Source organism: Centropristis striata, chromosome 4, assembly GCF_030273125.1.
Source record: "Centropristis striata isolate RG_2023a ecotype Rhode Island chromosome 4, C.striata_1.0, whole genome shotgun sequence".
NCBI classification, from domain to species: Eukaryota; Metazoa; Chordata; class Actinopteri; order Perciformes; family Serranidae; genus Centropristis; species Centropristis striata.
This window is the reverse complement of record NC_081520.1, coordinates 16865172-16879692: the sequence shown is the minus strand read 5'-3', so window position 1 is coordinate 16879692 and position 14521 is coordinate 16865172. Positions and strand designations below refer to the sequence as shown.

Genomic DNA, 14521 nt, shown 5'->3' with positions numbered 1-14521 from the left:
GAAGCACATTTTCAGACTTGATCTCCTTTCGAGAAACACCATGAGCGGGTCTAAATGGTCGATTTTGATCCTCACTGTCTTCTTTTCTGCTTGGAGGCCAGTAACTGCAGGCACACTGACAGGTAAGCTCGATCTTCCACCGAGCAGCAGCCTTTCATCCAGTCTGACTGTGAAAAAACTTGGTAATGAGCAATTAGCCCAGTCAGCTTTCTGCTCCTAACTCGTTAAATAAATTTGCTTTGGGGTGTCGAGTGCAACCACCACAGCTGCAAGTGAGTTCAACATCTGGCCACCATGAAGGAATTCACTGCAGCCATAAAGCCTTTTAAAACAAGGTGATCAAAGAAAACAAGCAGAGGATTAGTTTTATTGGCGCCATTAGGTGTGTATTCTGCTGTTTTTTGTGACAGCAGGTAAAAAGGTGATGGAGTTCTTGACAGAAGCTGCAGAAAGGTTCATGTTTCTGAGAAGATCAGGTGCATCATAAACACATCTGCATGATTTTTGTTTTTAACTCTTGCTGGGAACAAATCAGGTATCCAGACAAGGATTCTCACCAGTTGTGGTATTTCCGGAATACAGTGGGATTTGCAAGATGTATTCCAGGCAGGGAAAGGGCAAGAGCTTAAAATAAATCCTGCTGGGAAGTGAGGGAATCATACAATTTCACAAGCTTATAGCAGAGTAACATGAGGAGAAATCTGCTGTTTTGTTGTTTAACCCTCTGAAATCTTCGGCTATTATGTCTGTTAAAAATCTTTACCATGCCATGTTGGTATCAGTGTTTTCAGCGCTACCTCACCTATATTTCCTGATAATTAATGTTTAACTTTGACTTACTTGATCAAAATGTTGAACCCAAAAGAAACTAAAGAAACATGAAATCTGATCTTGAAAAGTATGTTTCAAAACACAGAATTTTAAATGTTGCAAATATGAAAACAGGTTGCAAATATAACATATAACAGGTAAAATGAGGATAATATCTAGTTCAATATTTTATACTAAATATATTTGACATTATCTCCAGTTTGACTTGGCCGAATATCATCAAAAAAAAAATCTGGCATGTAGTTTCAAGCCAGAATTTCAGAGGGAAGCTGATTGCAGGACTCAGTGTTGCTTCATATTTATGTCTTCAGGTCATGAAGAAGTAATGTGCAGGTGTTTTCATGGAGTCCAAAGGGTTAAGAAGTTGAAACCAGGCTGATAACTATGTCAGGTCATTTTACATCAGTGTGGTCTGCCAACCATCATTCAGAAGTCCCTATCTGTTGTAACCATCAACCTCACTATTAACATTTCGGAGTCGATGAGCTACTACTAGGGTTGTCACAATACTAAAATTTTCAACTCGATACTGATACTCAGGAAAATATCCGATACTCGATACTACAAGGATAAAAACAAAGACCCCGAAATTTAACAGAAATATTTTTATTAACAAGAAAAATGCAACATGTAAAAATGAACAGAACCACTGGTTGAATATTTATAATAAAAAACAGTTGTGCAAAAAGAAACTGCAACTATGATAACAAGCTTCAGATACTTGATACTTTTGAAAATGAGTATCGTATCCGGATACAACGTTTTAGTATCGATACTTTTTTGAGTATGGATACTTTTGACAACCCTAGCTACTACAACCAGTGGCTAAAAAACATGGGGTCCCCTCAGGGGCCTCCACCTGTCAGCTCATGTGTTTTAACCATCATGGCCACACTGTCTCTGGTGGGAGCTGCACCTCTGCCCTCGGCAGATGTATGACCAGGAGGGACAGAGATTACCAGCCACCGCTTTATAAGATTTATAAGCTCAGACTGATGGTTTCAAAGAGAATTTTTCCTGATGTCTCAGTTCCTATTTGGATGTAGGGATGGCTCCGGCCCAGGAGGGAGGGAATGCTTTGGTTTGTGAGTCAGAGCCGGTCTGACTCAGACTCACGCATAGACATGATGGATGGGGTACGGGGGCAAGAGTGGAGGGGAAAGAGTTGGGAGGGGAGGTGGCAAAATGTGTCGCGATGAATCCAGAGAATGGCATGAAAAGGAGGCAGAATGAGAAAAGGGCAAAGGCGCAGCAGTGAATGGAGGGGCGAGCGCTAAAAAGCCAGAAAGATAAAGAAGAGAGTGAGTGGAGGACAAATGCTCGGACTGTGTTGGGTATCTTTGGTATGTGCATGTCCACTGACATTTAACATCGGAGCATTTTCTAGCAGAGGGAGAGAGTAGGAGTAGAGAAATGGGGCAGAGAAAGAGGGAGGTCAGGAAGAAAAAAAAAGTGTGGGACCTCGAGGGAATTCAGGGGACAAAAGGGAGGAGATGGAGTAGTTAAGCTCAAATGAATCACTGGAGACAGGCCACACACACACACACACACACACACACACACACACAAACACACACACACACAAACACACAGTTTAACCCCAGCCTGCTCTCTCTGTCTACCTCTGCATTCTCATAAAAGGTTTACAAGCTTATTATTATATGAATGCAGCACTGAGAGTCAGAGAAAGAAAGTAGGGCTGTCTTTGTTCAACATGGCACTGAGAAAAAACACAAAGTCAGGGCCACGCCGACTCTTGAAAGAGCTCAGCCAAGCTTAAAAATAAAGGGAGGAATGACTTTTAACGCCAAAAAGCACACAGAGACAGAGAGGCAGTGAGGCAGAGACTCAGCGGGCCCCTTCATTTATTGCACACTCCTACAACAAGCTTTTTCAATGCTGTGTGTATATGTGTGTGTGTGTTACATGCACATGTGGTGAATCAAGTGCATTTTCTTCTCATGAGTAAAATATGAGCTGTGGTTTTTACACTACATGTCTGATTTGAGGAGATGAGTTATGTGTGTGTGTGTTTATGTATGTGTTAGCGTGTGATGGGTTGTGGTGGAGTCCTGTGGGGTCACAGGGACGGGGGGTCAGAGGTCGAAGGTTGCCCATGAAACAGACTAGGAGGGCGGGTTGACAAGCTTGAGAAAATCTTTACAGGCATCACTCTGTGAAACGAGAGTGATTTATTCTGCTCCTGAAATTCAAGAACACGGGCCAAGTCTGCACATTCTCATATTATTTTATCTTTTGTCTATTTTATCGAGACAAGGAGCAGCTAAGGAGAGCCTTGGCATGCTCTGTGGATGCTCAGCATTTTTATTTGATGCTGTGTAAGACAGAGAGAGATCTACGCCCAGCGTATGTTTGTGTGTCCTTGCCAAATTTGTGTTTTAGCGCAAGAACAAGGCCATACTTTAATATTTCACACAGCATGCATGCCTTTTCCTCAGCATTATCATGAATACCTCACTGAAAAAAACGTGTGTCTAAAAACAAGATAAAAACACTTTATCAGAGGGTAATTATCTTGCTGCATGGACAGATAATTTCACTTCAAATCAAGTCAAGTCAAATTTATTTATACAGCAGAAGCATACAATATACATACACTAAACATTGCATTAACATTATATATAAAACAGATAAAATAAACCATAAAATAATGTGACATACATAAAAACATATAAAAACATATAATACAGCATACAAAATTAGGGTAGAATAGGGTACAAGGTAGTGGTATTATCATTGTTAAAAGAAACAACAATAGAACTGCTTTTAAAAGAGCCTTTTACCCTTTACTTAACTAAAAGCTAGAGAAAAAAATATGTGTTTTTATTCTGCTTTTAAAGGAAGACACTGTTGTAACAGACCTGAGTTCATGTGGTAAAGAATTCTAGAGAGTAGGAGCATAATGACTGAGACTTGTAAATTAAAATTACTAAATCTAGAAATAAGCATGTTGAATGCTTAAAATATGAAATTAACTCTTAAAACAAGATAAATTAAAGCTGCAAGCAGCGATGAACTGGCCCGAGCAGAGTGACCTGACAATTATTTGTTTCTGACCAAGATAAAAAAACTTAAGATTTATAGGAGTTAGATAATTTATCTTGTTTAAAGAGTTAATTTTAAGTGTACATGCTTATTTCTAGATTTACCAATCTTAATTTAAGAAATCTTGTCAAGTGAAATTATCTGTCCATGCAGCAAGATCATTTCCCTCAGATTTAGTGCTTTTATCTTGCTTTTAGATACACCTTTTTTTGCAGTGCACAAGGTTACCAACTTGTTTTGGGGTTAAGAATTACTCAATTCTTCCAAACTCTGTCTTTTGATTATGAAAAGACTTGAAAAGACTTGAATTGGTTTATCGAAGAAACATTTAATAGTTTAAGTTTTGATACATTTCAGAGGAGAAACAAGTATAAAACCTCCAGAGAACATTTTAAAGCACCCCTTTTTCGACATAAGTCATTCCTGTTGAATGCCTTAAAAGTAAGAAAAAGCAGACTCTGTTAATACTCGTCAGATTTATGATGATCCTCTCTGCAACATCTTTAGGATGTGAAACAGATTCACAGTGGCAGACGACCTGCAGGCCCTTCTCTACCGTCTGAGAGGAACCCTGAATATGTGGAGTGTTTGTGTTGAGCTCACTGTCAGAGCTGCAGGAGCTGCCGTCCTCTAACAAGGAGCCTTTGTCCCAGTATCAGTCTGTCCTTCAGGTCAGCTCCTCTGTTAGTGAGGGACTAGAGATAACTGGCTCGTCTGCTGGGGGATAAACTCACCTGTTGTTATCATATCTCAGCCACGGCAAAGTCGAACCTGTCTAGTATAAACAAGCTTTTATCAGAACAAGCATGCAGCAAAAATACGCTTTTATTGGTGAGATCAGTTGATTAATTGGTATGTCAGTAACAATTTAAGCAATTAGGCCAATCATTAAACCAAAAATGTTCTGGTTCCAGTATATAAAATATATAAATGTGTTCCTTTTTTGTGTTTTGTGTCACTATAACCTGAATGTCTTTGGGTTTTTGACAAAAACGTTTTTTAAAAACTGTCTGAACATGTCACCTTCAGCTATGGGAACTTGTGATGGGCATATTTCACATTCTGATCAAATGGATTAGTAATTGATCATAGTAATAGTTAGTTTATTAAGTTATTAAAAAGTTTCCTTACTTTCATTCATGGTGTTTCTAGTGGGATCTTGTGATTGTATCCACAAGATTTCTTGTGAATATTCTTGTTTGTTTGTTTTTAAGAGTCTAGTAACACTTATTCAACATTAATTAGTTGCTTATTAGCATGCATAGTCATTATTAAGTAGTTATTAATGCCTTATTCTGCATGGCCTTATTATACAACCAGTAAGACATTAACTAAGAGTTTTCCCTCAATAACCTCAGAATTATTGATTATTAGTACTAAATAAGGAAGTTGTTGTATAATATGAGTTATGATCTTAATATGCTTTACTTTGTATGGACTTTATAAGTCTCTACATAGCAGTGAACGAAACCATGGAAACAGCAAATAGCCACCTTCTCCAGACCTTTGACGTGACTGGTGGCTTGGTAGATTTTACACCAATTTTACTCTACCAGTGACCCACTTAATAATGACAAATTTAGAGCCAATATGTAACTTATTTGCATGCTAATAAGCAACTAATTCATGTTGAATATGTGTTCCCTAATATAAAGTGGTACCAAGAGTCAAGAGTAACTTAAAAAAACACAAAAACATTAATCATTTAAGCATTTAGTTACCTGTTGGCAAATACATTTTTGAGCAGCTTTAACCACTTAAATGCAAAAGATGTTGTCTTTCAGCATAAATCTCAGGATTTCAGGAAAAGTCTTGTGAATATTTACTGCATTCATGTCGGTTTATGTTGACAACTGAAAGATACATTTGTTTCAAGACCTTATTTGTCATTTTAATCAACACGTAATCCTGATTCCCCTCTCTTTGAATCAAAGATTTGGAGTTTGAGCGGAGTCCCAGTACTGTCATCTCTTCACTGGGTAAACCAGTGACGATGCACTGCGCCCTTAAGGGAACGGGGGGCGAGGAAGAGGACCCTCCGGATGTCCTCTGGCTGAGAGATGGAGTTCCTCTCCAGTACGCAGACACAAACCAGTTCCAATTCCACACTGGAAGCAACAGTTGGACGATCATGAGCACGCTCAGGTAAGGAAACAGCTTCCTCTCACCTCATTATAGCTGCTATTGTCATGTTAGTAGAGGAGATTTAAAGATAAAAGGTTCAGCCCCACCTGTCCTAAAAATGTCACTCAAACGTCTTCTGTGATTGTCTTTACTTCCTGTTCCTCCACCTTATACAGTCATTCAGCTAGTTCAACCAGTACTGTTGCCGCATTATGTCACCATGTTGACTTTCAGCTACTGTGAAGCACTTTGAAATTTGGTCCAAAAGAAATTATATAACACAAGCAAAATGCCCTGTGCCTCGGTGGCTGAATGTGTTTAATCCTGGTATGATTGGATGGAAAAATCTAAGAGGAAAGTAATCAGGATCTGTGCATCTTCTCCTAGTTTTATCAGCAGTGATAAAAGTCATTGCATTATCCATATTAAACGTGTAAAATCTTACCTGTTTATACCCCAAACAGCATTGAGAAGGTCCAACTTCCTGACATGGGCGCCTATCGATGTGCTGTTCTGTCTGAAAGCCACCGGACGATGTCTGAGGAGGGGAGCATCCAGCTGGAGGGTGATTTATCTTCACATCTCTGATATGCACAGATAAGACACATATAGACATAATAATAAAGAGTCGAGAGTCTGATTCAGCTGATTCCTTCCCAGGCCTTCCTCATTTCTCTTTGGAGCCCCAGCACATGTCTATTGTGGCCAACGTGTCCCTGAGTCTGAGCTGTGTGGCTCACGGACCCCCAGAGCCGGTCCGGGTCATCTGGCTGCAGGACGGAGCTCCTCTCAACTCCCTGAAGGACCCGGTGGCCATGTCCCCCTCCACACTCAACCTCACAGGTATCATCTACCACTCTCTGTTACCTCAGCAGTCAAAGCCACATGTACACAGCTCAGTCAGACCCGTTTAAACATGCAGCCTCAATCAACTCTTCAATGGGGCTGCTTCCACTACCGCCCAATACCCTGAATGAGGCTGGTCTCACTCACCGAAACGCCCCTAATTTGAATATGAGCCGTCCGGAGCGGACATTTGACGGGACTTTTTTAGTCCCTGTAGAAGAGCAGGGTCTTTTTCCTCCCCTGAAAAAGCCTGGTTGCTGATTGGATAGAACACTAAGCAGGATGTGACGTAGTACTCGACGCCACAACAACACGCGCCATTTGTAAAAGCCGGTGAAGCAGTGTTGCCAACTTAGCGACTTTGTTGCTATATTTAGCAACTTTTCAGACCCCCTTAGCGACTATTTTTCAAAAAAGGGACTGGAGACAAATCTAGCGACTTTTTCTGGTGTTATTGGAGACTCGTTCTTACTCTTCTTAACGACCCAGCGGCTGTACATAAACAAGCAAAACAAGAACAATAAAATAAATAAAACAGGAATAGAACACTAAAATAAATAGTTAGATTGCTTTAAAAAAAAACCCATTTAAAAAACAATAAATAAAAACAAACCATAAAACACTAAAACAAGAGCAGAGTCTCATGCGTGGTTGAAAGCCAAGGAATAAAAATAGTTGTAAGGTGAGTTTTAAAAATTGGAACATTTTTGGTATTTTGTTGGTTGGTTTCTGCCAGATTGATTAATGGACCATTCGTATCTGAAGTCAAGGAAGAAGTCACGTTCAGTAGCTTTCAAGTAGCAACGTTTTTTAAATTACTACAAACAAGCCCATTTCAAAATCACTGGCTTTGATTGGATCTATTTAGACTGATTATACTGTACTGCTTCAAAAGCTACACAGCAACTATCTTCTGTAGTTTCAAAGGCCTCCAAATCCCCCCTCCTCAGCTTTAACAAAACTGCCAAATAACCAGCGTCCCCAGAGGGAGCGGGCCGGCTGGCTCAGAGCCAGCGGAGCCAGTGAGGACGTGCCTTGTGGTTGTGTGGTTGGTGGGTAAATGCAGAGCAGCAGGCACAAGAGGGCCTATTGGGGGGAGATAAATAGATGGGCAGAGGACTTGGGGAGATAAAAGAAATAAGGAGAGAAAGGAAGAGGGTTCTGTTGCTGCTTGAATGCAAACCACAGCTGCCTGCCAGAGAGCTGGCCGCTGGTAAGTCCAGTAGTAGGACAGAAAGAGCAGGCTGAGTCAGACGGACAGACGGAGGGAGGGCTGAAGGGAGGGAGGAGGGAGGGAGGGAGGGTTGGAGGGTCTGGTTTGACTCATCGGAGCGGGCTGGCTGGTGCTGACCAGGGCCCGTTTGACGGTAACCTACACTCACATCTCTGGAATGGACAGCTGCTCCGGCAGACCACAGGTTCAAACACAAATAATCTTACAATCGGCCCATAAAAAGAAATGGCATGAATAGAATTCCAACCGTTAAGACATAAAGAGCAACATATCTCTCTGGAACTTCACATCTGAGGCTGTTTCCATCCACATCTGACAGACGGTGAAGGAGCCAGAGCTCTTCTAATGCCCACAGTCCACCAGCAGAAAACAATTAAACTAGTTAAATCCTACTAAAGTACATTACATTTGGTTTCAAGTCCCTTATACAACCAACATGAGCTTCCATCCTAGTATCGCTCTGCTAAGTTTAACTGCAGCCATCTTGACTTCTCTGAGCTTTTTTTCTTCAGTTAACTTAAGAAATTGATGCACATATTCTATGTTTGCATTTATGTCAGATTTCAGTCAGGAACATTCAATTGTTTTGTCGCCTAAAATTCAATTGGATATTTCTATTCTAAATTGTATGTAAACTGATCCATTAAAGGGCCGGTGATGGCTGCAGGTGCAGCCATCACCGTACATCTGACTCAACTCATTCAGTCAGCTGAACTGTTTACTCAGGTGATTTGTTGTATCAGGTTGGTTTATGGATCATTTTGACACCCCAGCTCTAAATATTTGTTAAATTAATTAAAAAAGGAGCACGGTGGTCTAGTGGTCAGCACTCTTGTCTCACAGCAAGAGGGTCGCCAGTTCGAATCCAACCTGTGGATGTTCAGAAACATGCACTTAGGTTTAATTGGTGACTCTAAATTGCCCATAGGTGTAAATGACAGCATGATTGTCTGTCTCAATGTGTCAGCCGTGTGATTGGCTGGCGACCTGTCCAGGGTGAACCCGCCTCTCGCCCAATGTCAGCCCCCCACGACCCGAGTGCGGAGAAGGATAATCAATAATGAACAAATTAATAGTGCAAATAATATTAGTTGCAGCCCTAAAATAAATCAGAAACAAGAGTGTCACAATCTTAACTTTTCTTCAGTCATTCCCAGCTGACATTACTGCTGTTGATCTGCTGGTGAGCTCAGGAGTTCTTCCTAGTGACTGATTATGACATTTTCAGCTGGTCAGGGGATGTTTTGTTGCGGTTAGCTGATGAGGAAGGAAAGAGACAGAAAGGCCAGTGGCGCAATTTAGAGATGGCCTGATGAGCAGTTCATTCTAGCACACAGTGAGTGGTCATCCCTCAGCCCCCCCTCCCTCCCTCCTCTTCCTCTCTCACAATCCTCCTCTTCACCCAGTGAGGATCGTACCCCCTGTTCCCTTTCCGGCCCGCAGCACAATGGAGGCATGGTGCCGTCGGCGCAGAGCGGCACACTGCGTGATTCTGTGCGATTGTGTGTCGTGGTGTTAGATAACAGGGGTAAAACTTGAATGTCACATGTTTCTGTATATGTGTGTGTGTGTGTGTGTGTGTGTGTGTGTGTGTGTGAGTAAGCCTGTGTTGTGTTGTGGAATGATTCAAGTGAGCACGCTGTGAGTCACTTTGTGAGAGGAGTCATTCTCTGCTGAATGTCAGTGTGTGTCACAGTGTTTTGCCCCTTCAGAGGAGCCCCAGCCTCTTGAAGCAGCAGCTCAGACTTTTACACCTGGACCTCAGCACGGCTGCTCTCTTTGTTCTGCTGCAAAAATGTCAACCATGCAGTCTCAGACTACGTTGTTTAGTTTAAGAAGTTTAAGGAAGTGTTAAGGGTTTTAATATCAAATATTCAACTATAAAGTTCAATTTTCTAGCTTAGACTTTGTGCAAAACTGTATTCTTCAGTCATTTCAAGTTTACTCAGTTAACTCAGCCCAAATGGCTGAATGATTTTTAGACGTCAGATTACAAATGTATCAAAATGTTTCAACAGTAAGAAATAATTGAAATTCTGGTGAAAGCAGGTGCAGATTAGCCTGGCTATAGAACGCCAGACTATATCAAAAATGAGATATAGTCTGGAGACCACCTATTCATTTTTCTGTAGAGGAGGCGTGGTTTACGATCCTCCAGAGCCGTTTATAAGCATCTGTACGTAGCTCTTGGCGGTAGAGATACCAAGTTGGGCTGCCTCCTTTATCTGGTCCACCATCAAGCGATCAATGGCGAAACGACTCCAACGAGCGGGGTCTCGCTAAACTCCATTAGCTTAGCCGCTAACGGGGCTAGTTGGTAGATTAGGCTTTTGCTAAATCCTGTTTCTCAGCAAGGCTAAAACCTCCTTTTTGGTGGTGATAAAGGAGTGTAAAGCCAAACGTTGTTCTTCTTTTAAGATAAACTTTGGCTCTAAACTATCTAGAACACTGTCTACAGCTAGATCCAAAGAGAGCTTGGCGTCTGCTGCAGCCATGTTGGATCTGTAAGCAAACTACAAGCTTCCGTCTGTCCAATAGTACGCGTCATCATCTCGCCGTCGCTCCCCGTTCTGTGATTGGATACCAAAAGCAGGGCTAAGAATGGCCCATGGACACCATGCTGCCTGGGAGTTCGAAGCGAAATCGAGAGCGCAAGGCAGCATGGGTAAACCCAGGCTAAGTGCAGAGGCCTACAAAACTGTCTTTTCTTCACCAAATGTGGTCCAGTTTTAACTTCTTTTGACCTGTAAATCACCAAATCAGTGTTCACTGTGCAAACATGTATTATTGACTATTTTCAATAAGACCTCATCCATCAAGACAACATTCTCTAAAGACAACAGTCTTTTAAAAAAAACAGTAAAAAGCTGTATGGATCAAGGCGTTACATCATTAGTTCGATTTTACATAATGCATTTTTGCGGCCAACACTAAAATGTGATATATATTTACCTCCCCTGTAATTCAAATAAAAGGTTTAAAATGAAGTGTGATAAGTCTGACACACTTGGAACAGGACAAGGAGGTGTTGGGTGAAGGTGTGCTCAAACTTTTACCTTTAAAACAGTTTGATTTTTATGAAATGGTAGAGTTGATTTGTTCAATCGCTGCAAAAAAAAGTACTTTCAACAAACACACACTAAACCCCAAAACTAATCGTAATACTGTTGACAGAGAGATCTCGTTACCTTATTGAAACTATCACCCACGCATTATTCTCACTTTAGTTTGAACTTTCACACTGTTTCTCACATCTGCATTATGTGCAACTCAGCATGCTGAGCAAGGAATCTGGGTTTTAAAAGGACCTGAAATGTTCCTGCTTCACATGTCCATGTTGTTTCATGTCAGGTTTGAACAGGACCAGCACTTTTTCCTGTGAAGCCCATAACCGCAAAGGTGTGGCCACCTCTGGATCCGGGACCATCACTGGTAGGTGTCACACCGTGAAAACACACACACACACACACTTCTGTCAGCTCTGTCATTAACTCTATTGAGTTTTGGGCTATTTTGTCCGTTTTTGAATCCTTTTCATCCTGCCTGTATAAACTACTTAAAAATGTTTAAATGCCATGTTGGTATATTTTTTCAGCACAACCTAACCTATATGACCTGATAATAGTTGATTTTTTATTCTGACTTACTGGATCAACATTTTGAACCAAAAAGAAACAAAGAAAAAACAACATAAATGTGATCTTGTGATTGTGTGTGATCCTGTCATCAACTCTGGTTTTTATTCTAGTGAGACTCGATTTTATTTGTGTCTTGTGTGTTTAGCGTAACAATTTTGGTCATTTTGTGTCTTTTTTGGTCATTTTGTTTTGTTAAACAATTCCTTGTTGTTATATCTTCATCATTTTTATGTGTTTCTGTGTCTTTCTTTCTTAATCTAGTCCTCCCATCGCAGCCTCAGAATGTGAGAGCTGTGGAGATCACTCCGACTAGTCTCCATTTGTCGTGGCAGCCTGGTTTTGGAGGCGACTACCCAATAATCCGCTGCTCTGTTCAGGTGAGACAACAAGAGATAAATGTGAGAATATCACAACTAGCTGGGAAAACTAGTCACTGCTGACTGTTTGACCTTAAACAAATACATCACTCTCCCTCTATTTGCTGGACTCTGCAGAACAGACCTTCTGAAAGCCTAATTTTAAAGAAATGCTTGCTTTTCTTTTCTTCTCTTAACTCATCCTCTACCCCTCCCTGCTTTATTCGTGTACCAGTGGATCAGGTTTCACTCTGGGAAAGTGGCCTCCTGGACTTAAGTAGCACCACTCCCTCTCTCTCTTTCTCTCTCTCTCTTTCCCTCTCTCTCTCTCTCGCTCTCTCTCTCCTTCTGTCAGAGTCTCTCTGCCACTATCCTGCTCTGTGGCCATTACAGCTCATAGCTGAGACGAGGAACATTTTTCTCCTGGAAAAGGGAGCAGCTAGTGCAGCACCACCCCTAAACGTCTGGTTCTAATAAAGCTGCCCCTCATACCTCTTGCTGTTCTTGCCCCCTCCCTTCCCCTCAACCCTCATTCGCCCCCCCCCCACCCCCCACCCTCACAGGGGAACAAGGCGAGGGGCCGGCTTCAGCAGAATGGGGCAAAAATCTGAATTTAACGGTTCATTGTGCGGCGAAGAGAAACATGAAGAAGGCTGCAGAGTACAGAGCAGAAAGATGTTACTGTGCTCCACAGTGGAAGCAGAAAGAAGAAAGAAAGGAAGACAAAAAGAAAGAAATAAAGGAAGAAAGTCAGTTAAAGAAAACAGGAAAAGGCAGTGACAGCAGGTATTGTTGGTCTGAGCCATACGAGGGGAATGCACGCTAAAGTGTGACTCACAGCTGAGCTGTACAATTAGATTAAACACGCTTGTTTACAGGCTGGACGGTGATTCATCGAGTCAGGAATGACTCTGACTCTCTCTCTCACACACACACACACACACACACACACACACATTGGCTCATTCATACAACTTAATATTCCTTGGGATCACACCACCTCGATCACGGCATAAAGAGAAATCTCCCAACCAGCTACTTCTGAATACTCATTGATTGATTGAGAATTTATTTGAACACGAAATAAAAGATGAACAATTAGAAACAAACAAACAACAATAAATACAAAACAACAACACAAGTGAAACAACACTTATTTGTCTTCAAAAGTAGTGGGAAGAAGCCAAAGCTTATTAAATCCCAGCCCTTCTCCCTTTGTTAATTTACTATATTCGGTTATATAACAACAATAATATGTATATATATATGTATGTATAACACATAGTAATGTAGTATATAAACTTATTGTTACCATTATTAACATACATAACTTGTTATTATCTTACACACACATAAGTACACATACGTCCATGTAGTCACAATCAGACAACATTGAACAAACAAACAACAACACATAAAAAAGAAAAATTGTAATAATACATTTAAAAAATAAAATGTCAACAACACAAAACGTTTTTAAAAGTCATTGTCAAAGTAGATCACAGTAGCACCACCTGCTCACACACACACACCTAACCTGTTTGTGTGGCTGCTCATTTGGTCTATGTACGTGTTTTTTTTTTTTTTTTTAACTCTTACTGTAAATCCCACCCTGTGGAGCGCAGCCACTAGCCTGCAGGAGCTGCTTGATAATGAGCAAACCCACCAGAATAATGGTCCAGTCTGGCATCTTTCATGTGGTTTTCAGATTTGCTGCAATGAGGGATTTTTTTCCTGCTTTGTGTTCCTCTTTAAACGTGTTTACCACAGAGAGTTTGCAGAGGCAGCAGGTTTCTGACTGTGAATTTTACTTGATGAGTTCTGCTTTCAGTGCACCTTACTGAGCCTCACGTTCAAAAACAGCAGTGAAGCAGATTTTTACACCATTTTTGGCACTTAATGACCATCCCCCACCACCATTATGCACTTATTATGCATTACGCATTATGTCTTTCCTTTCACCGTACCTCATACAACTCACTGTGCAAACAGAGAAGAACAATCAGAAAACTTAAGGAATGTCTTTCCTCTAAACTTAAATAACATTTAAACCTCTGAAGTCCAGGAGATTTATTTCTGTCTCTGTTTAGCATCTTTCAGTCTGTCCTTATATCACATGCATGGCTCCTTTTTCTCCACACAAACTTAGCTATCAGTCATATTTTTATAAGTATAAAGCTGCCAGGAACCGAAAATACAAACAAAAGACACAGGTGTCTATGGAAATGTACCTTTTTTTTTTTTTTTTTTTTTTTAACCATTCATACACACAAAACCAGCAGAAAAAATAATAAATAATAAAACTTCAAAACAGTCTATTTGCATGTAAGTTAAAAAATAGTAATAGTTTTAATTGTAGAAAGAAAATTCACATTTTAAAAATGGTCTAGAAACATAAATGTCACACTGTGAAAGCTCTCAGCTTG

At 40.8% G+C, this 14521-nt stretch overlaps 1 protein-coding gene across 1 annotated transcript in view; it reads left to right on the top strand.

Annotated features, from left to right (window-relative positions):
• The window catches only part of LOC131969798 (tyrosine-protein kinase receptor UFO), a 45347-nt gene that overhangs the window by 440 nt on the left and 30386 nt on the right, over positions 1–14521 (top strand). The window contains exons 1-6 of the mRNA XM_059331005.1: positions 1–122; positions 5832–6042; positions 6486–6586; positions 6682–6864; positions 11453–11533; positions 12001–12116. The exon at positions 1–122 is cut by the window's left edge and continues 440 nt beyond it. Of these exons, the coding sequence (XP_059186988.1) occupies positions 1–122; positions 5832–6042; positions 6486–6586; positions 6682–6864; positions 11453–11533; positions 12001–12116 (814 nt within the window). The remainder of the gene's footprint in view (positions 123–5831; positions 6043–6485; positions 6587–6681; positions 6865–11452; positions 11534–12000; positions 12117–14521) is intronic.